The sequence below is a fragment of the Mytilus galloprovincialis genome, chromosome 2 (genome assembly GCF_965363235.1).
Source record: "Mytilus galloprovincialis chromosome 2, xbMytGall1.hap1.1, whole genome shotgun sequence".
Lineage (NCBI taxonomy): Eukaryota > Metazoa > Mollusca > Bivalvia > Mytilida > Mytilidae > Mytilus > Mytilus galloprovincialis.
The window spans coordinates 89270521-89286384 of record NC_134839.1 but is presented as its reverse complement, the minus strand read 5'-3'; the positions used below and the strand labels follow the sequence as shown (position 1 = coordinate 89286384).

General features: G+C 32.0%; 1 protein-coding gene across 3 annotated transcripts in view; it reads right to left on the bottom strand.

Moving 5' to 3' along the window:
* Positions 1-12050, bottom strand: part of LOC143064785 (solute carrier family 23 member 2-like) — a 31441-nt gene extending 19391 nt beyond the window's left edge. Inside the window, exons 1-3 of one of the 3 annotated variants that reach the window (XM_076237885.1) lie at positions 11932-12050; positions 10098-10126; positions 5944-6084 (exon numbers count right to left, since the gene is read on the bottom strand). In XM_076237885.1, the coding sequence (XP_076094000.1) occupies positions 5944-6084; positions 10098-10100 (144 nt within the window). In that variant the 5' untranslated portion in view covers positions 10101-10126; positions 11932-12050. Of the gene's footprint in view, positions 1-5943; positions 6085-10097; positions 10127-10852; positions 10868-11864; positions 11881-11931 lie in introns of those variants that run through there. The other 2 variants (XM_076237886.1, XM_076237887.1) reach the window with 2 other exon arrangements.
* Between the last annotated feature and the right edge of the window lie 3814 nt (positions 12051-15864).

Sequence of the window (15864 nt, the reverse complement as noted above, 5' to 3'; positions counted from 1 at the left end):
TCTGAAGCTGTCAAACTGAATTTTACACCCCCTTAACACAGAATTGCCAATATTTTGAGTTAGAGCTGGTAGAAGTTTCTATAATTTTGATATTATTTGTCTCACTGGTAGTACACTACACTGTAAAACTATTTTGAAGAAAGAGCAGGTGCGATTTTTTTAATTTGAATTTATTGTCTAAAAGAAATGCACTACGAAATAACTGTGTTCTCGGGCCTAAGAGATGGATTACTGAAATCTAGATTCTGTACTTTGGGAACTTTCCTGAATGATTTGCTGGTTTCAATTTGTCAAACCCAATAAAAGTAAAGGATTTACATCTTTGGTTTACAGAAATTCTGTTAAAAATTGACATTTTGGCATTCTACGGCTATAATAAGGATTTTAAAGAAGTTTACATTTTATGCCTAAGAGGCATGCTGACTTTCTATCTGACAGCTTTTTTGTTCCTGATATTTGTGTTTCTGTGCTTAAATCAAATTTAATTAACCATTTGTGAACTCTGAATAAAGAGAAAAGTAGACTATCACAGAAAAAAAGTGCAGAATATTTTGTTTTCATGGCCCTGGTTAAACAGCCTAACTGATGTATGTAAAATGTGAAGCGCTTTGTACATCAAATCTCTAGTCCATCACAAATATTTCACTAAATCTGAAAAGAAAGCTTTTTACTATATTCAGTACACCTTACTCCTTTGAAGGTTACCATATTTTTTTCCTGTATGATAGTAAGTGGTCCAAATTTATACCTTTTGAGACTTAAACTAAATGCAAGTTTTCCATCGAAATGTGAAAAAACTGGCCGCCAGACCATATTGTCTTTCAAAAAATTTAAATGCAAGAGTCCTTTTGCATTTAGACTTCTTGTATGATAACACCTTAGCATAGAAATGAACAAAAAGTAACACATTTTCACTTCTGATAGCTTCTGTGTGCATTTTTATATGTCAATATGGACTACCGCCTAAATTGACTCTAAATAATTCTCAGTACTGCATGGTCCAAGACCATTTTATACTCATGTGGTATACTTTTTGTAACTTTTCTATACATTTAAAGTACATTTAATATATATGAAAGAATAATTTAGGCTTAAAAAACTTAAAAAACTTCAAATTGGCTAACAAAAATGCATATTTATATAAGGCTTCCCTGAATTGGAAAATCTCTATTTTCAGGCATAGGCGCATATAAATTTGACTTTGGAATAAATACAATACATCTGATAAATAAAATGAGTGTGCAGATGCTTTTAATACTTAATATCTAATATTCAAGAGCATTTAAAAAGTAAATTTTTGCAAAATTTCAAGTTTTTAGGCCAAAATCTTGACAGTTGAAGATATTTAATTTATACGTCAAAAATAAACATCCAAATGTCAATACTAAAATGACCCATGTTTCTGTTATATATGACATATGGCCATGAAACTTGGCAAACCATCTCATTATTGCCCAAGCTTAGGTTATGCAAAGTTTTATAAAGATTGGTCAAGTCTTTCTGTCCTATTAGGTCCAATGACACAGTTATCGTCCTTTGGTTTTCGTTGTCTACGAATATAGTCCCTAGTGTAAACAGTGTATAACTTGCATGTTTTATTTAATACACTTTCCCAATTTATTTATTTATATTAAATGCATGAAATATTAAGTAGGGGGATGTAATTACATGTCAAAAAAATTTGGGTGCTGAAACTTTATGTTAAGGAGTGAATTGGTCCAGTTCTGAAAGGTCAAATTTTATCACGTCTGAAGCTGTCAAACTGAATTTTACACCCCCTTAACACAGAATTGCCAATATTTTGAGTTAGAGCTGGTAGAAGTTTCTATAATTTTGATATTATTTGTCTCACTGGTAGTACACTACACTGTAAAACTATTTTGAAGAAAGAGCAGGTGCGATTTTTTTAATTTGAATTTATTGTCTAAAAGAAATGCACTACGAAATAACTGTGTTCTCGGGCCTAAGAGATGGATTACTGAAATCTAGATTCTGTACTTTGGGAACTTTCCTGAATGATTTGCTGGTTTCAATTTGTCAAACCCAATAAAAGTAAAGGATTTACATCTTTGGTTTACAGAAATTCTGTTAAAAATTGACATTTTGGCATTCTACGGCTATAATAAGGATTTTAAAGAAGTTTACATTTTATGCCTAAGAGGCATGCTGACTTTCTATCTGACAGCTTTTTTGTTCCTGATATTTGTGTTTCTGTGCTTAAATCAAATTTAATTAACCATTTGTGAACTCTGAATAAAGAGAAAAGTAGACTATCACAGAAAAAAAGTGCAGAATATTTTGTTTTCATGGCCCTGGTTAAACAGCCTAACTGATGTATGTAAAATGTGAAGCGCTTTGTACATCAAATCTCTAGTCCATCACAAATATTTCACTAAATCTGAAAAGAAAGCTTTTTACTATATTCAGTACACCTTACTCCTTTGAAGGTTACCATATTTTTTTCCTGTATGATAGTAAGTGGTCCAAATTTATACCTTTTGAGACTTAAACTAAATGCAAGTTTTCCATCGAAATGTGAAAAAACTGGCCGCCAGACCATATTGTCTTTCAAAAAATTTAAATGCAAGAGTCCTTTTGCATTTAGACTTCTTGTATGATAACACCTTAGCATAGAAATGAACAAAAAGTAACACATTTTCACTTCTGATAGCTTCTGTGTGCATTTTTATATGTCAATATGGACTACCGCCTAAATTGACTCTAAATAATTCTCAGTACTGCATGGTCCAAGACCATTTTATACTCATGTGGTATACTTTTTGTAACTTTTCTATACATTTAAAGTACATTTAATATATATGAAAGAATAATTTAGGCTTAAAAAACTTAAAAAACTTCAAATTGGCTAACAAAAATGCATATTTATATAAGGCTTCCCTGAATTGGAAAATCTCTATTTTCAGGCATAGGCGCATATAAATTTGACTTTGGAATAAATACAATACATCTGATAAATAAAATGAGTGTGCAGATGCTTTTAATACTTAATATCTAATATTCAAGAGCATTTAAAAAGTAAATTTTTGCAAAATTTCAAGTTTTTAGGCCAAAATCTTGACAGTTGAAGATATTTAATTTATACGTCAAAAATAAACATCCAAATGTCAATACTAAAATGACCCATGTTTCTGTTATATATGACATATGGCCATGAAACTTGGCAAACCATCTCATTATTGCCCAAGCTTAGGTTATGCAAAGTTTTATAAAGATTGGTCAAGTCTTTCTGTCCTATTAGGTCCAATGACACAGTTATCGTCCTTTGGTTTTCGTTGTCTACGAATATAGTCCCTAGTGTAAACAGTGTATAACTTGCATGTTTTATTTAATACACTTTCCCAATTTATTTATTTATATTAAATGCATGAAATATTAAGTAGGGGGATGTAATTACATGTCAAAAAAATTTGGGTGCTGAAACTTTATGTTAAGGAGTGAATTGGTCCAGTTCTGAAAGGTCAAATTTTATCACGTCTGAAGCTGTCAAACTGAATTTTACACCCCCTTAACACAGAATTGCCAATATTTTGAGTTAGAGCTGGTAGAAGTTTCTATAATTTTGATATTATTTGTCTCACTGGTAGTACACTACACTGTAAAACTATTTTGAAGAAAGAGCAGGTGCGATTTTTTTAATTTGAATTTATTGTCTAAAAGAAATGCACTACGAAATAACTGTGTTCTCGGGCCTAAGAGATGGATTACTGAAATCTAGATTCTGTACTTTGGGAACTTTCCTGAATGATTTGCTGGTTTCAATTTGTCAAACCCAATAAAAGTAAAGGATTTACATCTTTGGTTTACAGAAATTCTGTTAAAAATTGACATTTTGGCATTCTACGGCTATAATAAGGATTTTAAAGAAGTTTACATTTTATGCCTAAGAGGCATGCTGACTTTCTATCTGACAGCTTTTTTGTTCCTGATATTTGTGTTTCTGTGCTTAAATCAAATTTAATTAACCATTTGTGAACTCTGAATAAAGAGAAAAGTAGACTATCACAGAAAAAAAGTGCAGAATATTTTGTTTTCATGGCCCTGGTTAAACAGCCTAACTGATGTATGTAAAATGTGAAGCGCTTTGTACATCAAATCTCTAGTCCATCACAAATATTTCACTAAATCTGAAAAGAAAGCTTTTTACTATATTCAGTACACCTTACTCCTTTGAAGGTTACCATATTTTTTTCCTGTATGATAGTAAGTGGTCCAAATTTATACCTTTTGAGACTTAAACTAAATGCAAGTTTTCCATCGAAATGTGAAAAAACTGGCCGCCAGACCATATTGTCTTTCAAAAAATTTAAATGCAAGAGTCCTTTTGCATTTAGACTTCTTGTATGATAACACCTTAGCATAGAAATGAACAAAAAGTAACACATTTTCACTTCTGATAGCTTCTGTGTGCATTTTTATATGTCAATATGGACTACCGCCTAAATTGACTCTAAATAATTCTCAGTACTGCATGGTCCAAGACCATTTTATACTCATGTGGTATACTTTTTGTAACTTTTCTATACATTTAAAGTACATTTAATATATATGAAAGAATAATTTAGGCTTAAAAAACTTAAAAAACTTCAAATTGGCTAACAAAAATGCATATTTATATAAGGCTTCCCTGAATTGGAAAATCTCTATTTTCAGGCATAGGCGCATATAAATTTGACTTTGGAATAAATACAATACATCTGATAAATAAAATGAGTGTGCAGATGCTTTTAATACTTAATATCTAATATTCAAGAGCATTTAAAAAGTAAATTTTTGCAAAATTTCAAGTTTTTAGGCCAAAATCTTGACAGTTGAAGATATTTAATTTATACGTCAAAAATAAACATCCAAATGTCAATACTAAAATGACCCATGTTTCTGTTATATATGACATATGGCCATGAAACTTGGCAAACCATCTCATTATTGCCCAAGCTTAGGTTATGCAAAGTTTTATAAAGATTGGTCAAGTCTTTCTGTCCTATTAGGTCCAATGACACAGTTATCGTCCTTTGGTTTTCGTTGTCTACGAATATAGTCCCTAGTGTAAACAGTGTATAACTTGCATGTTTTATTTAATACACTTTCCCAATTTATTTATTTATATTAAATGCATGAAATATTAAGTAGGGGGATGTAATTACATGTCAAAAAAATTTGGGTGCTGAAACTTTATGTTAAGGAGTGAATTGGTCCAGTTCTGAAAGGTCAAATTTTATCACGTCTGAAGCTGTCAAACTGAATTTTACACCCCCTTAACACAGAATTGCCAATATTTTGAGTTAGAGCTGGTAGAAGTTTCTATAATTTTGATATTATTTGTCTCACTGGTAGTACACTACACTGTAAAACTATTTTGAAGAAAGAGCAGGTGCGATTTTTTTAATTTGAATTTATTGTCTAAAAGAAATGCACTACGAAATAACTGTGTTCTCGGGCCTAATGGAAGTCATGATAAAAACCGAAAGACCTGAAATATCATAAACTAGTAAACAGGGAGATATTTATCCAATGTGCAGGCAATCCAGGAATGTTGCTACACAGAAATGGAAAATTCATAATGGGAAAATGTGTTGTAAATTTAGGTCTTTACCAAACCATCAGTCAGTTCAGGAATGTAACTTAAAAGCAGGCTAAACTGTGACTGTAACTGTGGTATTTTAAGTTAACAATACGTTTGGATCGATGCTGTCAAAAGTTATTAAACTTCGAGTGATGACATTTCGAGGTTATCATCAATTAAAGCTGATTTTGAAGTAAAAATCATAATGCTAGATTCTTTTCTTTTTTTTTCTTGAAAAGAACCTGTTTGAAGTATAAATATATAATATGTTTGTAAGTAACAAGAATTGTTCGGTGTTATTATTTGATCAGACTTATCTATACGGATTACCGTTTTATTAGAAAACTAACTGCACTACAAACCTGAAATCCTAATAATATACAGAGATACCATGGTGGAACATCTTCTACACCATACACTGGTTTATAGCTGTCAACTACGGTCACATCCTGTTCTTTACTGTCATTTGGTTGGATCTGCAATTCTACTTTCTCTACGACCGACTTCGAAATACAAAAAAAAACATATTTTAGCATTTAAAAAAAACGCATTTTAAGACTTATGCTTTTATATGTTACGATAAAAAATACATAACACTACTTTATTTCAATTGGTGAGACGAATTATGAACAGGAAACAAGCAGGCTTTTTACTTTAAAGCTACAATTTGGACAGTCACTGATAAAATACATGTCGCGATGTCTTGATGTTTCAGAACTGCGAAATTTTGATGGACAGGGCCAAATATGTCTTCCAAAATAGAAAGCACTTAAAATCGGCGAAAAAGTTCCGAATTTGTCTTAAAATCATCAAATTTCCAATTTCAAATATATAGATTTTTCTTATACAACTATTAGTTGTTGATACATAAACTTTCATTTCAAAGATATAAAGTAATCATATACGATCATCGTTTTTTCTTGTGGGGGGAGGGGGTTGTGCGTATCAATCAATTTGTTACATAGTAGTTGATAAATGTAAAAAAAATCGACGTTTTACGACCTACTACGATTATTTTGACCATAGATTTACTTAGATCACCACTTCTTATTATATATATACCATTGGCCCCATTATTAATTTAAAGTATCAAAACGGAAATGTATGTACCTACAACATAAAAATTTTATTAAAGAAAAAAAAGTATGGATTTGTAATTGGAGATATCGGTCACGGGTTTTAATCAAGAAAATGGCATAGAACAAATGTAGAAACATCAGTAAAATTTTTAGCTGAGTCATCTCAATAGATCTTTTCAACAACAGTCAGGGCCGTAACTAGCCCCTTTTAATACAGAGGCAAAATATATTCGCCGAGCGTAGCGAGGCGAAAAAAAATTGGCGAGGGGTCTGGGTTAATAACGCAAAATCGTGCATTCTGAGCGTTTCACGGACTCTTTCTTGCATAGAAACGCAAATTATATTCAGCTATTTTTTCGACAATATTCTGGTCTCAAAGCAAAAACATAGATTCATTGTTATTTAAGACTTTAAAGTTTTAGGGAAATTCAAAACATTAAAAGACCAATATGTAGGATAAAGCAAAAATCGTAATTCTCATAATCATTAATACCGGTTCTGTCTGTCTGTTCTTGTCTTGTATTGTGCTGACTTGAGATTTTTTTATGACTAGATTTAAATATAGTGACAGTCATTAGTGCAGTAATATACGTTAAATACTAGTATTGCTCAAGTCGACACTAGGAACCATATTGACCTTGTTTTACGGTATTTGTGGTTCTTTCATTATTGAAGACCCTCCAGCAACTATCAAGATGAAGAACAGGAATAAAAACTTTGACCATTGATCATTTGTATTTTTTCTACACATTGACATTGTGTGCGATTAGCTTCCGTGTACGTGTACTTCATATTCTTTTATTTTCTGTTAAAGGATCTGAACACGACTTAATGCAAACGTAAAAGGTCATATGGCAATACATTGATGTTTTTTTTCAACAAATGATTTGATACCGGGAAATTGGTGGTCTTACTTTAATTTAAACCATGTCAGTCTAGTTTTATCCACAGGCGCTTGGGTATACATGGTATATATGATAGTTTTTTTTTTTTTTTGTTTTTTTTTTTTTTGTTGATTAAGATAATTATTCAATTTTCTATATTTATAATACATATCTATCACTTCTGTGCATATCTCACCTACAGAAAATACATAATTTTGCAATCCATACTAAGAAAAATTGGGTATGATTCAATCTAATTAAAATATTGATCTCTGATTACGTTATACTACTCATATTCACCAAATATATAATGCTACAAAAAAAAACCCATGGGTTAAAAGGTTAAATATTATTATTCAAAACTTAGGTTTATCTTATTTGTCAAATGATAACCTTACTATTAAACCCCTGTTTGGTTTTATAAAACAAAGACTAATTGACCAGGGTTTTCAGGAACAACATGCAAATATTTCAGCATCTCCAAAATTAACATTTTTCCAGAGTGTTTAAAAAATGAGTGAACGGGCAGGTTATGTGAGGGGGGGCAAGGGGGGTCCCAATAACAGCAAAACAGCAAATTGATTTGGCTTATAACAGATAACAAGGAATTAAAATTGACAAAAACAGATAACAGTAAATGAAATATTAAAATAAGTCGGGACCTTGACAAATCCAGTATTTCTTATTACGGGTATAATCCTTTGTAATGAATTCCATTTTCTATGAACATGTTTTTAAAATTATGTATCTACAATATATTTGTATACGCTCGTTTACAGGACGTATTGTGGAATACTGTTGTCCGTCTGTCGTCATTATGTCGAATATTGACTCCAACACTCTTTAACCAATTGGCATAAAACTTTTGGAAATTGTTTATATCTATTGACGTGAGCTCCCCTTCGTATTTCATAAATTTCAGATTTTAAGTTTCTGTGTAAAGGGGTTTTATTCAATAAAAATGGTGGGTTTTTTTTTCAGTTTTCTGATAATATCTCAAAAATCCTTTCACAAATTTGCAAGGAATTTTGGTGAATTGTAACCATCTATTGACATGAGCTCCCTTTCAATTTTTATAAATTTTAGATTTTACGTTTTCGAGTTAAGGAGTTTTGTTAATTAAAAAGGGGGGATTTTCCAGTTTTCAGACATTAACACAAAAACGTTTTCAGCAGTTCTCATGAAACTTTGATGAATTTTTTATAGCTATTGTTGTAAGCGCCCTTTCTATTTCATTAAATTTAGATTTTATGTTATTAAGTTAAGGGGTTTTATTCATTAAAAAAGGTGGTATTTTCCAGTTTTCGGTAAATAACTCAAAAATGTTTTCAGCAGTTTGCATGAAACTTTGGTGTATTGTTTATATATATATTGACTGAAGTTCGATTTAAATTTTTATAAATATCTGATATGACATAAAGAAGTTATCGAATATTTCAAAAAGGGCAACGGGCGTATCATGCGCTCATGGCGTAGCTGTTTATTTGTTGTAGAATACTTTTTTTCAGCATTTATTTTTATACAGTTATAAAAACTCACACATGCTTGTAATTTAAATAGTGTGTAATAAAATTGAGAATGGAAATGAGGAATATGTCAAAGAGACAAAAATGATATCTAGTAAAATGTCAAGGGCTGTTATGGTATTCAATTCACCAGAGAAATATAATACAAAATATATGTCTCTGAATTCACATAGTTCTTGTGTTTGTTGCTACTAAATAATGACCTAAAAGAGTTTGAATATATATATTCGCATTCTGACTTTTTCTAAATGCCCATTTAATGAGGTGTGTGAATTTTTCTTAATAAGACTATGAGGCAAAGTGGTCAGTAGGGTAGAAAAATCAAAAGCACCAATTATAAGCATGCAATTTATCAAGTACCTCGAACCAATTTTGACACTCCAAAAGTAATTTATTCCATTATTTTCAAAGGCTCAATTTGAACAATTTTTTATCAGGCTACTGATTGGACCTGAGGATTGGACCAAGTGTACTAGTAAGTAAAATACATAGTTTAGTAGGGGAGCAATGGCTTGAAGACGAAATAAATCTTTGTTTGTAATGAGCTATGTGCTGCTTCGGGACCCAGTACATGGTTGACACTTTCATTGTACAATGTGTTTGGTTCTGCTTTGAAAAGAATCAAAGAGCTGAGTCAATGTACCAATTATATAAAAGGTTAACTGGTTATAACAACCTAGTCCTTAATCGAGATTCTTGTCAGATATTCCTGGCCATATGTTTTCCTTTTTGTCATATTAATAATTGTTCTGATTTAATATGTTGGTACGGGAAACAAGGAACATTATCCTCATACAAAAAAATAAGATAATTCTAAATACATGTTCCAAAAAGTAATCTATTCACTATTGTAATAGATTTTCATTATACCTTTAATCGTTTATTCACATTATATATATAATTGTTTGTATTTTACTACCATGTATAGCAAATTGTTTATCCATTTGGTCATTACCATTTATTGCCAGTAAATGCGTTAGTGGCAGTGCCAATAAAATATTGTCTTGTCTTGTCTATAAAAACTCACCATTTTCTTTTCTTCAGGTGCAAGGTTATCTACAAAGAGTAAAAAGGTAAAACGTGTATTTATATTTATAGACGTACGCTTTGTTTACATGTATATACAGCACCGGAGGCTATATAACTAAATAATCAAATATTTCAGGTGTAAAATTGACCTATTCACTTTAAGGCGAGGGACAGATTTCAAAAGGCTCTTTGTTATAAAGGATATAAATACAGCCAAGTTTTGTTTTTCCTCGTCCTTTTGAAAATAAATAAATATTTGTATACTATTCTTGCAATATTATTTTTGCATTGCCTTAAAAAGTAGATTGAAATCATGTTCCCTGGAATTTTATAAACATGTGCTGTTCATTTAGAACACACTATAAATAGTTTGGTGACTGCAGCGCTTAACTCTCGCTTACACGTTTATCTTTTTTTATCGATCAGATGAAGAATAAAAAATTGTCCGTTCTTGATCTTTAATCTTGATTTGAAGGAAATTACAACTTACGATAGTACAGATAATAAGCTTTCGATTTATGTAACTGTTTGTTAGGTTGGATGCATTTAAATCAAACTTTGTTGTTAATGTGACTGTCACTCCTATATTTATATATATGATATATATATGAAGAAAGGGATTATTATATTCATTGACGTAATTTTTTTTTTTAAATGAATTTTTGATCCAATAAAATTGTAGGATTACATGTTTTTTTAAGAATGAGTGTAAAACATGTTCTCAATATTGGGATTGTCCTATTTTTTACTTACAGTACAAAACAACGATTCACATGTATGTGTGGTAGACTGTTATACATCAAATGTTAAAAAAGATCTACTACTTAAAACTAATAAAAGCTTCCGTTGAGATAAATGTTGAACAAATTTCATTGCACGTTCTGTATAAGTTATGTTTCAGGTACATATAGAAATAGACTCACCACACTTTCATTTCATAGACATATGCAAGGAGGGGGCTGTGGGCCCGGGTCTCCCTTTTGTGAGAAAAATGTGTTTGATTATATAGGGAATCACTGAAGCATGATAATACAAGCAGATTCCAGTTTGTATGTAAAATAGTAAATACGAAACCGAGCGCGGTAGGAGGGGTAGGACAGGGGGTACCCTTCTCCCTTCTCCCACCCCTCTTCTCCTTTCTCCTACCCCTCTTCTCCTTATTTTATTTTTTTTAATTTACCGGAAAAGAGAGAGATATTTTTATTTTTTCATATTTTATTTTTTTCTTCAACTTTTTCTCCTTTCTCCCAGCCTTCCTCTCCTTTCTCCTACCCCCTTTCTCCTTTCTCCCTCCCCCTCCCCCTTTCTCCTTTCTCCTATCCCCTTTCTCCCTGTCTCCCTTACCCCTGTCCTCCCCCTCCGGTAGGCGGAGAAATGTAATGGAAAGTAACTTGATACGAAACCAGAGACATGGATATATGTCTCTGACGGAACCAAGCGCGGTAGACAGAGAAATGTAATGGAAGTTCAGGTCAATAGTATCGGAAACATGCCGCTGAAAGCGTCATTTTCCAAAAAATGGCGATGGTCATGATTTATATTTTTCAGTAAACATCAGTTAATGAAGTGTTTCTTGGAAACTTTTGTAGTTGGTTACCCCTTCGAATCGGAATACCCAGCTACCTATTTAAGTTATTCTTTTGGTATATCTATATGAAGAAACAGTTAATTTTATATCCGCGACCATCACACAAGTAACGTAAAAAATAGGTAGATCTTTATCTCATATCTTTTTTGACATGTGCATTTGAAAATATTCATTTACCTTTACGATTACCCGACTGTGTATATCCAAATAAAAGAACAGATGATATAACGCCATAAATATTTACCGTTGAAAGCGTTCTTATCGGGTACACTTGCTCGATCTCATCTCAGATCAGAATATATAAACTGCATTATGATGCATGTCAATAATCCCCAGGTGTTCAATGAGTATACGGAATCTCCAAATATACACAATTTTCTTATCGTGTGTACAAATTTTTAAAGTAACCTACCTCTTTAGATCTGTTATCTTAAAACTAATACAATGTATGTGCGCCATATAGCAGCACTTAATTGGAAATGTATTTTTTATATGAGTTTCTACTGGCGTATTTTCAGAGTTTCTAAAAGAGTCGTGTCACGCTTTAACACTGAAAACTGCAAGAATTGTACGATATTTTAATGAATTCCTAGTATTTGAAAACATCATGTATAAAAGTAGATGTCCAATGGACTTCTAACAAAAGTAACGATATAAATCAGTCAGCTTATCAGCAGTTGAAAATAAATAATCTGTCAGAATACACACACTTATATGAGGGGGGGGGCAAGGGGTTTAACTGTTATGCTGTTATGGGGCATTTTAATTCTTTGTTATCTGTTATTCTGAAAATATATTTACTGTTAGCTGTTATTGTCTTATTCTTTGTTATCTGTTATAGGACTATTATCTATTTTGTTATCTGTTATTGTGATAATCTATTTGCTGTTAACTGTTATTGAAAATTGGAATGTTAGCATTTTGACAGCCAATCTTCCGTCGAAATTGAAGATAATTGAAAATTGTGATTTGAATGGATAATAGTCTCATTGGCACGCTTACCGCATCTTTTAACAATGTATATCTATTGGGGTCTTTCTACTGGTAATATCGGGTGGACCTGTATTTGCAGAAGAATTTCAGTAACATACATCACATAAACATATAAAATCAATTGGACCCAGGACCATTCCAGTATATATTATTATTATCCTTTGTAATAAATTCCATTGTCTGTGAACATGTAGCAGTTTGTACAAATTATAATTCACTTATTACTTGTACAATAACTTATAGTATGGATTTTGTTATATAAAAGGCATTGGTACTCCCTATAGATTTTTTTATTCAATGACCACATAATAATCTTTATGTTGTACTATTGTCCCTGATTTGGGGAGGATTGGACACCAACTAGCATGCTAAAGTTGACGCAGTCACATTCTGTATGTGCCTATTTCCAAGTCAGGAGCCTGGATTCAGTGGTTGTAGTTTGTTACTGTGTTACTAAGTTTCTCGTTCACTATTTTGTGGATAAATTAGGCAGTTAGTTTTCTCCTTTGAATTGTTTTACATTACTAAGTGGTGTGGGTTTGAATTATGGCTTTGGGAATTATACAACATCTTTTTCTTTTAGCATTTATATTATAAGTGCTACTCCCTCTCTTTTCATTTACATGAAAGAGAACCCTGATCACCATATTTTTAAAAGCTTTTTAGCTGCTTCACATGGCGAAAATTGAAGCTCAGAAACCATTGATGCAAATACAGATGTGTCTTCAGTTTAATTTTTCGACAAATACCCTTTTTAAAATCCTTCAGCTTCTCCATTGCTGTACCCAAATTTTCCATATATTATAATTTCACATAAGATACATGATTAGTTTTTCACTTGGTGTCATCCAAATTTTCACTAGGTCCAATTTCTATTATACTATCAGAATTGTCACTTGAGTCAATTTCTATTATCAGAATAACCACAACTGGCATGCGTGTTTCAGTTACATGTCCTGTCTCCACTGATCTGGGTATTTTTGTATTTTATAAGTAAGTTTTATCATGAGGTCATTAAATAAAAAAAATATATTGTGCATCAATGTTTTTTTTATTACTTGTAAAGTATATATATTGCTTTTCAGAAAAAAAATAATCTAAAAATCAAATTGATAATAATTAAAGTGTCACTGGCTGCACTATTTTCAAAAATTAAATAAAAAAATCTAAATCATTAAAAATTGATCCCTCAAATGCCCTAGATTAAAAATATCCCTATATCAAAAACAGAAACTAGTAATTTCGTTCAGAAAAATTCAACATCCAAGTTACGGAAAAAAAATCAACCAAGGCAGAACTGCCTCAACGGCCGAAACGTCTTGTTTGCACAAATTTTCTAGGTCCATACCACAAGTTATATACTAAGATCTACGAGTCATCTACTGGATTGGTCTTTGACAGATTTATTTTCATATTTCATTACTGTTATCTGTTATTATCCCTTTTCAATTCCTTGTTATCTGTTTTTCACCAAATCAATTCACTGTTTTGCTGTTATGGGGACCCCCCTTGCCCCCCCTCTTATATATGTCATATATATGCAACCGTTACACCACGTTATATAAGTATATAAATTGGGTTGTTTTCCCAAACAAGTGCCTGTTGTGTGCTATAAGTAAAAATCAAACCTGTTCAAAAGACTCAAAAGGCGTCTTAAACTTCTTTATATAGTGTCGGTCAAAAGAAATGGTTATCCCCTCTCTTGTACTTCTGTTATTCAGTGTCAAAATAGAAAAGTTGTTTAATAAAATTGAGAATGGAAATGGGGAATGTGCCAAAGGGACAACAACCCGACCATAGAGTAGACAACAGCAGAAGGTCACCAACAAGTCTTCAATGCAACGAGAAATTCCCGCACCCGGAGGCGTTAAGCCTACTTGAATTTGAATATCGCATGTAAAGCATTTTGAACAATTATCAGTACATGTTGTATATTCTGATGAAATCGAATTATTGTGAACGTGTAACATACTGATGTTGATTAATTTCAGTTCTACACTTCTGAAAACTGATTCTGATCCCGCTAACATGATTAACCCTGCAACATTCTGTATGTATGAGCCTGACCCAAGTCAGGAGCTTTCAGCAGTTGTTTTTTTGTTGACGTGTTACATATTTGTTTTGCGTTCATTTATGTACATATTAAAATTAGGCCGTTATAGTTTTCTCGTTTGAATTGTTTTACATTTGTCATTTCGGGGCCTTTTATAGGGGACTATACGGTATGGGTTCTGCTCATTGTTGAAGGAAGTACGGTGACCTATAGTTGTTAATTGCTGTGTCATTTGTGCCCATGCGGAGAGTTGTCTTATTGACATTTATACCACATCTTCTTCTTTTAGTTTACCCAAAGGGCCAAGTTCAGCTTTTCTCATCACATGGGGCCGTCGTCCATCGTCGTCTGTTAACTTATACAAAACTCTTCTCCTCTGAAACAATTAGACCAAATTTAACCAAACTTTGCCACAATCATCACTAAAAATGTGTCTGATGACCCTGTCCGATAACCAAGATGGCCGACATGGCTAAACATGGTCATAGGGGTAAATGAAGTTTTTGGCTCATTTCTCTGAAACCAATTAAAGCATATAGAGCAAATCTAACGGGGTAAAATTGTTCATAAATGCTCTTTAATTTTCAGACAAATCAGGCAACCCGTTATTGGTACCCCTGAAAAGGTAATTTAAAAAAAATCTTGCAGTTTTTTTGTTATTATCCTCAATATTATTACAGATAGAGATAAACTGTAAACAGCAATGTTGTACAGCAAAGTAAGATCTACAAATAAGTCAACATGACCAAAATGGTCATTTTTTAACAATTTTCGTAAAATTTGTAAATTTTAGCAAAACATTTTCCTTTGAAACTACTGGGACAATTATAGATAGAGATAAATGTAAGCAACAAGAATGTGCAGTAAAGTAACTTGAGATCTACAAACTCATCACTATCACCAAAACACAATATTGTCATGAATTCGTGGATGTCCTTTGTTTAATATGCACATATACCAAGGTGAGCGACACAGGCTCTAAACACAGACTCTTTAGAGCCACTAGTTATACTTATGATATACTAATTCATAAGATATCTCATACAATTTCTTAACAAGATATTTTCTTGTTTAGAAAACGTAGATTTGTTTACATTTGTAAATTTATTGGGGTGTAAAAGCGTTGACCGA